General features: G+C 43.4%; 1 protein-coding gene across 1 annotated transcript in view; it reads right to left on the minus strand.

Annotated features, from left to right (window-relative positions):
• The window catches only part of LOC121445335 (NEDD4 family-interacting protein 1), a 44924-nt gene extending 36980 nt beyond the window's left edge, over positions 1–7944 (minus strand). Inside the window, exon 1 of the mRNA XM_041647415.1 lies at positions 7683–7944. Coding sequence (XP_041503349.1) covers positions 7683–7745 — 63 coding nt within the window. The 5' untranslated portion in view covers positions 7746–7944. The remainder of the gene's footprint in view (positions 1–7682) is intronic.
• Between the last annotated feature and the right edge of the window lie 6708 nt (positions 7945–14652).

Raw genomic sequence — 14652 nt, forward strand, 5'->3', positions numbered from 1 at the left:
ACACTTGAAACTGATAATAGAAACTGTGCCTCTACCTGGCAGCCACCAGAGGCGACTAACTAAAATGTTTGCAGAGCACAATAAATCTGATAAATGTTGACCACTTGTCTAGCTTATTGGCAATAATAACAAGGGGGGAAATATCTTTGATCTTATTTTCAACATTAATCTGCAATTAAACTTCTTTATCTAAAATAGGTATGGCCCTCTACAAGAATATGGTTCTCACTAAGCAATTGTACTTATCCAAAAATAATATCAAGCCGGGCGGTGGTGGCGCACGCCTTTAATCCCAGCACTCGGGAGGCAGAGGCAGGTGGATCTTTGTGAGTTCGAGGCCAGCCTGGTCTACAAGAGCTAGTTCCAGGACAGGCTCCAAAGCTACAGAGAAACCCTGTCTCGAAAAACCAAAAAAAAAAAAATAATAATAATAATAATAATATCAAAATAAAGAAATTTGGGCTGGAGAGATGGCTCAGAGGTTAAGAGCATTGCCTACTCTTCCAAAGGTACTGAGTTCAATTCCCAGCAACCATATGGTGGCTCACAACCATCTGTAATGGACCTCTTCTGGCCTTCAGGCATACACACAGACAGAATATTGTATACATAATAAATAAATATTTTTTAAAAAATAAATAAAAATAAAGAAATTTAAGGATTTATTTTAAAGCCTTTGTCACCCCAGCACTGTGAAGGCTGAAGCGCAAGGGTCCCAAGTTCAAAGCCAGTCTGTGCTACACAATAAAACCCAATCGAAAACAAAACAAAACAACAAAGTTATTCTTGTGGTAATATTTACTTTTATAACTTAACGTAGTACAGTGTATTATAACTGATGTTTGGAATAAACATGTATGCACAGGACCAGTGGTGACCAGTCCTTAGAACAGGATTCCCTAAGGTAGCCAATTAAGTCTTGGTTTCTGCCCAAACCAGGAAGTTCTGTTCTGTTTACAGAGCACAGAGTGATGAAGCCAATAAATCTCCCCTAACAAGTGATGACCAGTGGAGCCAGCCAGAAAGCAAGAATGGATCAAGAATCTACCAGTGCCACAAAAAAAATGACACAGAGAACAAGGCTTGCCAAGAGTGAGCCAATTCAAAAACAAAGGACAAGCCGGGCGGTGGTGGCGCACGCCTTTAATCCCAGCACTCGGGAGGCAGAGGCAGGCGGATCTCTGGGAGTTCGAGGCCAGCCTGGTCTACAAGAGCTAGTTCCAGGACAGGAACCAAAAGCTACGGAGAAACCCTGTCTCGAAAAATCAAAAAAAAAAAAAAAAAAAAAAAAAAAAAAAACAAAGGACAGTCACAGTTCTGTGCTTCCCGACATTTACAAATCCTATTTCCATACTTCTAACAGATTCCAAGAGAGCTCTAAAGGCTGGCAAGATAGCTGGGCATGTAAAAGGCACTAGTCACCAAGCCTGACAACCTGAATTCCATCTCCAGGAGCTGCACCGGAGGAGAAAATCAGATCTTCTATCCACACCCACAAATAAAAAACACAATAAAAGTTTTTTTTAAAGCTCTTATGATACTAACCTCAGGTGACAATATCCACTTGAAACATCACTTTTCTCTATTTCACATAAAACATATTTGTAAATGAAATTATAGGATTTACAGCCAGGCATAGTGGTATATGTCTGTAACCCTAGCACTTTGGAGACTAAGGCAGGAGGATTATTGTAAGTTCAAGGCTAGTCTGAGCTATACTGTGAGTACTAGGTCAGCCTGAGCTACAGTATAAGAGCTATTTTCTCCAAACATAAAAATATAAAAGTATTGACAAAAGAGAAATTATATGATGCAAAATAAAAACTTCTGATCCAGGAATATAAATAAGACTGGCTACTGATAGTTATTTACTGAGTACAGGTGATGGCTTCCATAACACTTATCATACTATTCTACTTTGTATGTATTTGAAATACTAATAAAAAGTTGAACCAGGGATAGTGATATACTCCTTTTAATCCCAGCACTCAGGAGGCAGAGGCAGGCAGATCTGTCTGTTTGAGTCCAAGGCCAGTCTGGTCTACACAGCAAGTTCTAGGACAGTCAGGACTACTTACTGAGACCCTGTCTCAAAACAAACAAAGGCTGAAAAAACAAATACCATTAAGAAATAGTTACAGGGAACTGCAGAGAAGGTTCAGCAGTTTAGATCACTAGGTGTTCTTCCAGAGGACCTGGGTTCAATTCCCAGTACCCACATGACAGCTCACAACTGTCTTTAACTCCAGTTCCTGGGCATCTGACACCCTCACACAGATATACATGTAGGTAAAATACCAATACACATAAAGTAAATAAATCTAAAAATATAATAATAAGTACAGGCCAGGTGTGGTGGTAAACACCTTTAATCCCTATAGGTGGCAGAGGCAGTCACAGCTCTGTAAATTCAAAGTTAAATCAACCTACACACATAGGAAATTCTAGGCTAGCCTGATTCAAGTAACAATTACAATAGCCATTTTTCCAAAGACAATATACAGTCAATGCAATGAAAAAGAAATCAGAATAAGGCTAGTGTATGGCTCAAGAGGATAGTGACTGCCAGCCATGAACAAAAGCCTAGCTTCCATCCTTAGCACTAAAAAAAAAAAAAAAAAAGAAAAAGAAAAGAAAAAAGAAAAATTAGAAACTGTTGTTGAGAATATGGAGAAACTGTAATCTCTGTAAAATGCTGGCAACAATTCAAGATGGTGTGGCTGCTATGGGTAACAGAATAGTAGTTCTAAGAAAACTTAAAATAGAATTGCCAAACCATCCAGAAATTCCACTTCTGGGTATTTACTCATAAAACTCAAAAGTGAAGACCAAGAGGTACGCACACACCCATGTTCTCAGTGCATTACGCACAAAGACCAAATGTCCACCAGTAAAGGAATTTATTTTTAAAAACGTAGCACAGGTAGGCCTGGTGCCATCGGCCTGTAATCCCAGCTCTTGGGAGATAAGCAGGAAGATAAGGAGTTCAAGGTGAGCCTCAGAGAAGGGGGGTTGAGGGGTGGGAGGAGGTCAGGCCTTGATATGAGACCCCATCCCAAAACCAACAAACAAACAAGAAAGTATAGACAAACATAAAACAAAATATTGTTCAGCCTTAAGAAAGAAATTCTGAGGCTGGAGAGATGCTCAGTGGTTAAGAGCACTGACTGCTCTTCCAGAGGACCCAGGTTCAATTCCCAACACCCACATGGCAGCTCACAACTGTCTATAATTTCAGTTCCAGGGGACCTGACACCAATGGCAAAAACACCAATGCACATTAAACAAACAAACAAATGAATAAATAAAACCTTGTCAGCTAATAAATTCTACCTAAGGGGGCTGAAAGATGATGGCTCAGCAGTTAAGAGCACTTGATTGGTTTTTCCAGAGGTCCTGAGTTTAATTCCCAGCAATCATATGATGGCTCACAACCATCTGTAGTAGGATCAGATTCCTTCTTCTAATATGCATAAAGACAGAGGATGCTGGTGTAAAATACATGAATAAATATTTTTTTTAAAAAAAGAAAAATTCTACAAAAAAGACGGAAGGAAGGAAGGAAGGAAGGAAGGAAGGAAGGAAGGAAGGAAGGAATTCTGACAGTTACTATATGGATGAACCGTAGCAACATGCCACATGAAAAAAGACAGTTACAAAGGGATAAATACATAGCTGATGACATGTCACATGAAAAGACAAGTACAAAAAGATAAATAATTGGTTGCATTTACACTGGTATCTAGTTGACACAGGCAGGAATAAGCAAGGTGGACATTGTTTAATGGTAACTGGACACAGGGTTGGTTTCATACACATGAATACACTTAATGCGGGTAGATTCTGTACTTAGAAATGCTCAGGTGGGCGGTGTTCTGGGGCAGGGCACGTAGTTACCACGTACAAAGCTCTAGGTTCAATCCCTAGCACCAAGAGGCAAAGGGATGAAAAATTAGTGTGGTATATTTTGTTTATTTTACTCAGGACCTCTGGAAAAGCAGGCAATGCTCTTAACCTTCTCTGTGTAACCATCTGGAACTTGCCCTGTAGACCAAACTGGCCTCTAACTCAGAAATCCTCCTGCCTCTATCTCCTGAGCACTCGGATCACAGGCATGCACCACCACCTCCCAGCTCAAGTCCAAATATCTTAAAATATCTGGCATGAGGTAGCAAAATTCATGAAATAAAGGCAAAGATCTATTGCAGTAAGGAAAATGCAACTAATGTCTTCTTTGAGCTACCCACAGCTGGGCATGAGCCCAGTTAAACCTTTCAGAAACACTGCTCCATCTATTTGGATACAGTCTCAGTTTTAAAACTGTAAAAATGGGGGTGGGGGGAGAAATCATACTACAAGGAAACTGGGTCCATCCTAAGTTCAAGTTGTGCATAAATGTGCACACACTCATAAAATCTTGTAAGAGCAAAGGAAGCCAGCAGTGTTAGCATTTCTGAATGAATCATAACGCTTTCCATTACAGTCACTTAGCTGGAAGACCATCTCATATGAACCAGATCAAAAGAAGTCGGAACAGTCTTTTGTGACAGTCTAAAGAGGAGCCATGTTCCTATCAAGTGGCCTGGACAATTCACCAGCATTCCATAATTCAAAAGCCTTTTAAATATGTATAGTCTCTGATCACACTATAAAGGACAGTTACATGTGTGTGGAAAACAAACTTCAATGAATGAAAAAAATTAAAAATATTCTTAGTGCCCCCTGTGTCTGCGCTCTGTGCGCTGGCACCCAGTTTGCGAGTTTCGGACAAGGGAGCTGGAGGTTAAAATACACAGACACACACAGACCAGACAGAGACAGCGACACGGGTCATCCTTGAATTCCCCAAGAATGCCCCTTTATTGTGTTCAGGGGCAGATTTAATAGAGATAGCTACACCCCAGCCAAACCCACCAGAAACCACTCTCCTGCCATCAGGAACTCCTGAAGGTCTCGTGCTCAGAGCAGCTGTAGGCACTCAGATCAGGGGATTACAAGAAATTCAGGATCTGGGGTCTCACTGCTCCCAATAGGGACTACCAATAGGTGGTTGAGCTATGGCTCAGTCATGCAATTAAATGTCACACAGGCATTAAAAATAGCTGATATGTTACACAGAAAAACCCAGTCTCAACCCCCCCCCCAATGGTTGATAAGAGAGGCTAGAGGTATAGTTCAGTGGTAGGGTTTACCTAGAAAGTGTAAGGCCTTAGGTTGTAGGCCCTACTCTCAGCACTGACTTAAAAAAAAAAATTAAGCCGGGCGGTGGTGGCGCATGCCTTTAATCCCAGCACTCGGGAGGCAGAGGCAGGCGAGTTCCAGACCAGCCTGGTCTACAGAGCTAGTTCCAGGACAGGCTCCAAGCCACAGAGAAACCCTGTCTCGAAAAACAAAACAAAAAAAAAAATTAAAAACAAAAATGAGATAAAAAAATCTAATTTTGCTAATAATTGTGTGCCTTTGTACACTGATGCAAGACCAACATATGAACATTCATGAATGCACATGCCTGAGACTATGGACACATCCAAGTGTGATTAGGAGCCCACAGAACTGCATGAATGTAAAGATGGCCCGTATAGACATGCATGCGTACAAAATATAGATGTACACATATGTACCTGCTAATGGACACAGCCTGTTTTGGGCCTTAAGCCTTTTATGTAGGTAAGTACATAAATTCTCTTATAATCACAATCTGACAGCTTTGTTGACTTGAGCATGTCACTGAGACCCTAAGAGACCTGACTTCTATAAAATGTCATCTATAAAATGAGAACAAACCTTGAGTCATCAAGGCGTTGTCAGGGTTCAATGAAGACGGATTTAAATGGAGTCCGCCGTGCCTGGCACAGATCTGCACACATGCACACTGAGCACACTTTTTCACGTCTACTCAGCTCCAATCCACAGAAATACCAACCCATTCGTAAACTTTGCTTATCCATGGGGACGGATTTGGTTCTGCCTCGACCTTTGCTTTCAAATTTTACAATTTTTTCTAGGAGGATTTTTTCAAGTTTTATTGAAGATTATTTCTTGAAATTTCTTCAAATTTATTTTGCTGTTGTTGAAGCAGGATCTTCCTGTACCTCAGGCTGCTTGCAACTAATCTGGCAGTCCTTAAACTTCTTATTTTCCTGCCTCGGCCTCCCAAGTGCCAGGTTAGGGACAGGAGCCACCACGCCCAGCAAAATCATTACTTTTAGAGTAATGATATAAAGATGACCCATCTCTGACATACCTAAATTCTGCATAATCAAAAAGTTCCTAAACACAGACGCCAACAAAAACTATTTAGCACTCTAACAAATTTTCTATGTTCTAGCGGTAAACAAGCATTACCCCGTAGCTCAGTAAGATGGCAGTACAAAGAAAATCCACAGTTCTTCTGCTTGTTTGCCTATCCAAGTCGGGATGGAAAGATAGACACTCTTAAGGTTCAGGGGATTTGTAAACAGGTTGATAAAAGCCTGTGATTGGAATTTATTAAAACAGGAAAGCACTGGATTCTCATCCAAGGTCACAGAATAAAGGCAGAGAAGATATAAAGACAGACTGCGGGGCCACAACTTGGGGTGTTTATGAAACCAAGAGGCTAAATCCTTAACTAGTCATTTCAGGAGTCCGGGCGGGGGCGGGAAGAAGGGCGGATTACAACACACCGCTGAAGACAGCAAAACAAACCAGTAGCCGACTGCGCCAGGGTTAATCTGCAACACGCTTTAATCGTACTGGTTTTATTTCTACAACGTAGTAAACGTAGAACAGTTAAATCACTGCCATTTTATGTCGGAAAAAGCAGGACTGACGTTTTCGTATGCAAATTATACTGAAAACATTTGAAATTTGACAAAACAGAAGCAGTTCAGTCAACAACTCTCTGGCTCACCTCCCACAATTACGAGGTTTAGATTATTATCCCATCCCCCCCCCCCCAAAAGTCTCTAATTTCCCGAGGAAACCTACCCACAGGCCGGTAGGGGAAAAAAATCTCTTCTCCCTAGGGCCTCAATTTACAGATTCACACAGCAGATAATAATCCAATCATCTGGATACATTTCCTCCCTAGATATGCTATTAAATCTCTTTAAACGTCATTTCCAAGCGTGCAAAATACACCCGGGCACACGCCCTGCAGCCTCACGGTAGCCCTACATTTTGGGGCCTCTCTCCAGCCAAACATCGCCTCTTCCAAATCGATTAAAAGCTGCGGGTTCGCCTCTCGCTTCATTTTTTTTGACTCGAGTCTTAAAGGGAACGAGGGGGATGGGTTTGGACAGAAGCGAGGCTCTGAAACCCTGAGTAATCGCACCTCGCTGCGGACAGCCGCCGGCGGTAGCACAGGCGATTGCGATCTTTGCTTCTAAACCCATTTCCTTTACCTTTTTGACTTAAAAAAAAAATAGAAAAGAAAATCCCCTCCCCCCGATTTTCCAATGACATCAAACCAACGCTGAGAGAAGGAAGGACGGCTGCCTCCAGGTCGGAGCCCCTAGGGCGCCACGAGTTCGACCTCCGGGACCCGCCCGACCTAGGAACCAGGGTTAACGAGGTCCCCGCCCGGCTGGCCCGAGCCGCGACAGGCCCAGGCCCCGTGGTCCGGCCCAGGCCCGGCGCGGCCTGTAAAGCCCCGGCGTCGAGTGGCCGGCGGAGGGCGGGGCGGGCCCAGGGCCGCTCACCTGCTGGTACCCGGTGCCGCAGGCCGGCTCCACGGCTGCCAGCGCTGCCAACGCCAAGGCCATGGCGCAGCGGGCCTCAGGGAAGGAGCGCGAACGAGCGAGCTGAAGGGGCGCGGACGCTGCGGCCGAGGGTCGCCGGGAAGCCGAGAGGTACGCGCCGCGGCGTCGGGATGGCCGCTGCTAGCGCTGGCACGCTCTTCTCGGGCACTGAGCGCCGCCGCCGAGGCTCCGTCGCGGCCCCTGGGGAGGAGGCGGGGACGACGACGACGACGCTGAGCCGCCACCCCGCCCCCTCCGCGCCCCGCCCCGCCAGGCCCGGCCGCGCCCCTTGCCCCCGCCCCAGTCTCCGCCAGTTTCCGAAGTCGCTTTTCTATATAGGTTTGAGGTTTCTATCGGTTCCCTACCTAACTGCCATCCTCAGACTTCAGACGTCAACCAGCCATAGAGCAGGGGCCTCATCCCTCCAGTCAAGACCCTTAGGATGTATGTAAATTGGAGGATATATGTAAATACCTATTTAAATATCCTCTAATAAAGTTTTATTGTAACACGGCCCCTTCAAACGCTGAAGAATGTATACTGCCTGACCTTTTATAGAGAAAAAAATGCTGACCCTAAATCTTAGACTGGGTTATTTACAATACAGCCTCATGTATGTAGCCGTTTAGTAGATCTTTTGTTGATACAGAATCCATATTATCTGAAACAAAACTCTCTGAGGAAGTGGCATGAAAGTCAAACTTGAAGGATTTTATTCAGATAGCAGGAACGTGTGCTGTGGCCGAGACAAGAGAGAGCTTGGCTCACAGCTCCTGAAAGAAAGAGGTGGAATGCAAGTCCATTAAGCCAGCTTTCTTTCTTTTTTTTTTTTTAACATTTATTTATTTATTATGTATACAATATTCTGTCTGTGTGTATGCCTGCAGGCCAGAAGAAGGCACCAGACCTCATTACAGATGGTTGTAAGCCACCATGTGGTTGCTGGGAATTGAACTCAGGACCTTTGGAAGAGCAGGCAATGCTCTTAACCGCTGAGCCATCTCTCCAGCCCCCTAAGCCAGCTTTCTTAACCATTACCACACAGTTTAAATTATAAGCTTTGTGGAGACAAGAGTCTCTCAGGTGTGAGAGACAGTTATGTTTTAAGTCTTAATTACCAGGCCTAAGAGATCAAACAAATGCCTCTAACTTGCAAGCCCCTTGCCCCAGGACAGACAGTTCCTAAAACACTGGAGGCTGTTGTTTAGGTGAGATAACAGGTCACATGTTTTCACTCCCCTGAACAAGTTGTTTGACCCACCTGCACCGGATGTGCTGGATCACAAGTGGGTGGAAGTTCATTGGCAGGAAATATATCATCATGTATGCTTGCCCTCGATTGGACCCGATGGAAAATAAGCCCCCGCAAACTGTGATTGGGGGCCATTTTCTGGGAAATCAGAGATGAACCTGGCCAGAGAGTCCATCCACCTGGCAAGTTTTTAATTAAAACTTGCTTCAAACTTGACTTTGAACTGCGGTAGTGGTCTTATTCTCCACCGGTGGGATTGATACTGGCCTTCCATTTTCTACAGTGAGTGAACGTAGCAGCTGCGTAGCACGCAGTTCAGGAACTGTTTCTTCTTATCACATTCAGCAGTCTAGAATCACTTCTCTAACACAGAAGGAGGCATAGGGGAGAATTCTTCACTCCTTAAAGCGTGTTGAGATTCCTGTTCTTTTTTGGTTGTCTTTCCAAGTTAGTACTCTGCAGTTCGTTATAATAGGATTATCTTAGCTTCTAATTTTGAAGTTTAGATATATCTTTATGTGTTGGTTGTATTTTAAAAAAACATAGCTGTTTTGAGCTACCCTAAGATTTCCATGTATAGGAGTGTATTATAATCAAGTAAAAATTCATGGGTCACTGGTAGCTCACTCCTTTAATTCCAGCAGAGGCGGGCAGATCTCTAAGTTCAAGGCCAGCCTGGTCTACAGAGCGAGTTCCAGAACAGCCACAGCTACACAGAGAAACCTTGTTTCAAATATAAAATAAAATATTCTAGAGAGAGAGACAGAGTGATGGCTTAGTGGTTAAGAGCACTGGTCGTTAAGAGCACTGGCTGCTCTTTCAGGGACCCAGGTTCAATCCCCAGTACCCACATTGTAGAAACATCTATAACTACAGTTCCAGGAGATCAGACTCTCATTTTTAGCCTTTAAGGGCATTGCAGGCACATGGTACATAAACATACATGCAGGGAAAACACCCATACACACAAAGTAATTTTCAAATGAAATATCTAGATACATATATTTTCACTCTGGGTCTTTCCATATCTAAGCCCCTATATAACTCCCTATTTCTAAGTATTAGCACTGGGTATGTATTTATGTGCTAAGAGCATAGATACTTAGCAACATGCTAAGCTAGGAAGTCGGCTAGGCTGCTTGCTCCCTTTCTCTTTTCTTTTTCCTCTTCCTCTTCAGTGCTGGGAACTGAAGTCCATGCCTTGAGCACGCAAGACAAGCCCTCTCTGCCTCTGAGTAGCATGTCAAATCCAGAAGGACAAACTTTACATGTTATTTGCTACAGCGAACCAAACAAACACAATTTCCTTCCATGTGGTCTTATATAAGAAAGGGGGAAAGCCTGATTTGAAATTTAAAAGCATATATCATCAGTGGAAAATAGAAATCAGGTCACTTTGTCTAAATTTGTAAGTAAGAAGGAATAAAGAAGCATATGTCTGTCCTGTCACATATGGCTGTTACAGGAACTGCCATCTTCTCGAAGGCTTACTCTGGAGGAGGAGATGCTCCTCTTCATCTCTTATGTCTCCCTTAATGTCTATATACTGCCTGCATGTGCACCCAGATAATAGCAAGCTATAAACAATAATAGCCACAGACAATTGATCTCTCCCTTCTATTGTCCCTTCCCAGCTCCTTTTTTGCTACCCTCAATCATGGTGTTTTGAGTAACATTTTGCTCTATCTTTTTACCCACCCACCCCCAACAGGGTTTCTCTGTATAACAGCTCTGGCTGTTCTGGAACTCACTCTGTAGACCAGGCTAGCCTCTAACTCAACAGAGATCCACCTGCCTCTGTCTCCTCAGGTGGGGATCAAAGCGTGCATCACCATGGCCTGGCTTTCGCTAAACTTTTAATACACGAGTCAAGATTATTTGTCTTGATTCAATGAATATCTAAACCGAAAATTAAAGACGTTTGCTCTCTCTCTCTCTCTCTCTCTCTCTCTCTCTCTCTCTCTCTCACTCACTTTCCAACATCAAACCAACCCTGACAGAAAGAGCAGATGCCTTCATGTCGGAGCCCCCAGAGCGCCCCAAGTCACTGCTGTTTGAGACCTCCAGCTACCGCAGACTGCAGGAGAAAGAAGAGGCTGTGTTGTTTGCCCAGTGGACCCATGCCTGCTACATGCCAAGTGAACAGGGAGGGTAACCCAAGGTGGTGAAGACTGCACCCGGCTACATCTCCAGATGTTGTCAAAACAACTTCCCCCAGAATGTTATTAATTTCTGATTGCTGCACTTAGAAATTTATTTCCCCGGAGAGCCGCAGTCAAACATTCCACGCGCAGTACTCTTTATGTGACTTGCTGACGCAACCATCCTAGGAGAGAAAGGAGACATTATGGAGAAGCAGGAGCGTAGCTCAGGTCTGCATTGCTCTCCTCCTTGAACCTAGATAAAAATGGAATAGGCATGATCTTCTGTCTTGCAGAAGCCTGGGCAGTGCTCGGCTCCCTAAATAGTCAAGTGTGTCTGTTTAATTTTTTCAAAGTCTCATTAGTCTAGCGTCTCATTGAGGCCTTAGCCACTGCAGCTAGTCAGACAGCCCCCTCCCCCAGCCATGCAGTTTTATTTCTCCCAACTGAGTGTTTTGTTTTAGTTACACTGCCTCGCCATGTGTTTGTTAAGGGCCAGTAATGTCGGTCATATTCCAAGGAAAGAGGTTGGACCCTGGTGACTGATGCTGTCAGAGAGCGCTTTCTGGGTCTTGGAAGCGAACATACACCATCTCTCTAATCCTCATAACAAATGTACTCGGCAGATGACAAGATTCAAGAAATTCATGGCACTTGTTCACCTAGGGAGGGATAGGGTCAAAGTGAAGACTCAGGTCTTCCTGACTTAAAAACATGAGCACTGCTCAGTGCATACAAAGAAATACAGGACGCTGAAGGGCCAACCTTTGGGTCTTCATGATGAAATAGAGCAGACAGTAAGCATGCTTTTTTGTTTGTTTGATTTTGTTTTGTTTTGTTTTTGACTGGCCTTGAACTCTCAGAGATCTACCTGTCTCTGCCTCCTGAATGCTGGGATTAAAGCATGTGCCACCATGCCTAGCTTAGTAAGCACACATTTAAGATTATTTTTGATGTAAAAAATTCCAAGTTGAAGCTAAGGCCACAGCTCAATGCTTGCATAGTTGAGCAAAGGTTTAATACTCAACAACACACACACGCACACACACACACACACACATACACACACAGAGTACTACTTAATTGCAGTCCTGTTGAGCTGAGAAATAGTGAAGGAAATTATGTGCCCGGGTGGGATAATTACATAAGGACTGGAGAGAAAGCGTTTTAAAGGAGAAACGGGCTTTGCTATCGTGGGAAAGGGGAGAGCATACCAAGTCACGAGTGAGTGTGATTGCTTAGTTTCCCACAGAGCTACGTGACCCTTTATGTAAAGGGACAAGTAGTAAACACCTCCGGCTCTGTGGACCAGTAAACACCTCCGGCTCTGTGGACCAGTAACTGGCTACCGTAGATAGTCTGTCATCACTGGGTCACACAAACAGCCATGAACATTGCTAAACAAACTGGCATGGCTGTTGTTATGGTTTGAATGGTCCCCGTGCAGCTGTATTGATATAGGCGTGGCGGCACAGGCCTGTAATCCCAGAATTTGAAGAGCTGAAGCAAAGGAACACCACTCCAAAGCCAGTGCTAGCTACATAACCAAAACCTGTCTCAAAAACCAAACAAGATGTTATCAGCGTTACAAATACACCACAGGTTTGACACAGTGTCAGCTAGAGGCCCGGTTGATTACATTGTTGCTAATGACGCTGAGATGAATGAAACAGGAGATAAGACCAAGACCAATGGAAAAATTTATCCATGGATGATCACTAGTATTCAATTACAAACACACAAAAAAAGGAAATTATAAATATGCTAGAACTAACCCTTATCTTAAATAGGGTAATGCTTTAGGTTTGTCTATTTTATTTTATGTTTATAAGTGTTTTGCTCACATGTATGTCTGTGCACTACATGTGTGCCTGGTGTCCAGGGAGGTCAGAAGAGCACATCCAATCCCCTGGAACTGGAGATATAGACTATGGCTGTGAACCAACATGTGGTTTCTAGAAATCTAATCCAGGCCCTCTGAAGGAACAAGTGCAAACTGGGCATGGTGGTTTACGACTTATATTGCGACACTTGGGAGGGAGAGAGAGACAGACAGATAGACAGACAGACAGACAGACAGACAGAGAGGCAAGTAGATCTCTATGAGTTCAAGGCTAACCTGGTCAACAAAGCAAGTTCCAGGACAGCCAGGGCTGTTATACAAACACACCCTGTCTCAAAACAAAACTAAACAAAAGGAACAAGTGCTCTTAACCAGTGACCCATCTCTCCAGCCCACCAAGTTTGGGTGTTCCTTCATCTCACGAATGATGCTACAATTGGACCATTTGAGTTTCCACATTTGAGTGTTCAAATATACACTATCCATCTCCAATGACAGATATCACATTGCATTCAAATGACACATACAACTCTGTATTTGGACAGAATACAACCTGTGCAGCCAAAGGAGCTTTCCCTATAAAATGCTTGAGTAATTATTTCTCCTCTCCCTCCTCCTCCTTCTTCTCTACCTCCTCTTTACCCTCCTCTTTTTATTCTTTTTTGTTTGGTCAGTTTTTAGTGATTTTTTTTCCTTTTCTTTTGGTTTGGGTTTGTTTTGTTTTCAATCTTTCTGTGTCAGTTTGGCTGACCTGGAACTCACTGTGTAGCCCAGGCTGACTTCGAACTCACAGAATTTCTCCTGCCTCCACTCCAAGGAGCTGACATTATGGATATGCATCACCACACCTGGTTCTGAGTGATCCCTCTCCTAGAAAAATGGCTTACTAGTTATTATGTAGCTAGGGGTTTTAAGAGACCAAAATATGCCACCTCAAAATATGCTTGTGTTTTTATTTTTTTTATTTTCTGAAGGTACACATGCAGGTGTGTGGGGTGTGTGTGCTATGGAATATTAGTTTAAGATGTGTTACACTTGTATATGCTGTGAAATATTTGTTTAGTGATACAAAGATGCACTGCATTCTTTTATGTCGCATTTGTTCAACTCTGTAAAACTCTGTTGCTTTGCCTGTCTAAAACACCTGATTGGTCTAATAAAGAACTGAATGGCCAATAGCTAGGCAGGAGAGAGAAATAGATGGGACTGGAATGCAGAGAGAATAAATAGAAGAAGAAACGAAGAGGGAGGAGATAGGGAAGGAAAAGGAAAGAGGACGCAAGGAGCCAGTGACTGTCAGCTACAGAGTAAGAAATAATTAAAGGCATATAGAATAAGAGAAAGGTAAAAGTCCAGAGGCAAAAAGTAGACAGATAATTTAAGAAAAGCTGGCTAAAAATAAGCCAAGCTAAGGCCAGGCATTCATAAGAAAGAATAAGTCTCTGTGTATTTATTTGGAAGCTAGGTGACAACCCCCAAAGACAGCAAAGAGTTAAAACAAATAAACAAACAAACAAAAACCCCACCAACTGTGTGTGTGTGTGTCTGTATGTGTGTGTGTATATGTGTGTGTGGGGGTGTGTGTGTGTATGCACAAACTTGAACTTGCCCCTGGGCATATGGAGGTCAGAGGTTGCCTCCTTCAGGTATCTTCTTCCATTGCTCCCCCCATGCTTTTTGATACAGAATCTTTCA

This window comes from Microtus oregoni, unplaced genomic scaffold, assembly GCF_018167655.1.
Source record: "Microtus oregoni isolate MIOR12 unplaced genomic scaffold, Mior012 000176F_ref0000478, whole genome shotgun sequence".
NCBI classification, from domain to species: Eukaryota; Metazoa; Chordata; class Mammalia; order Rodentia; family Cricetidae; genus Microtus; species Microtus oregoni.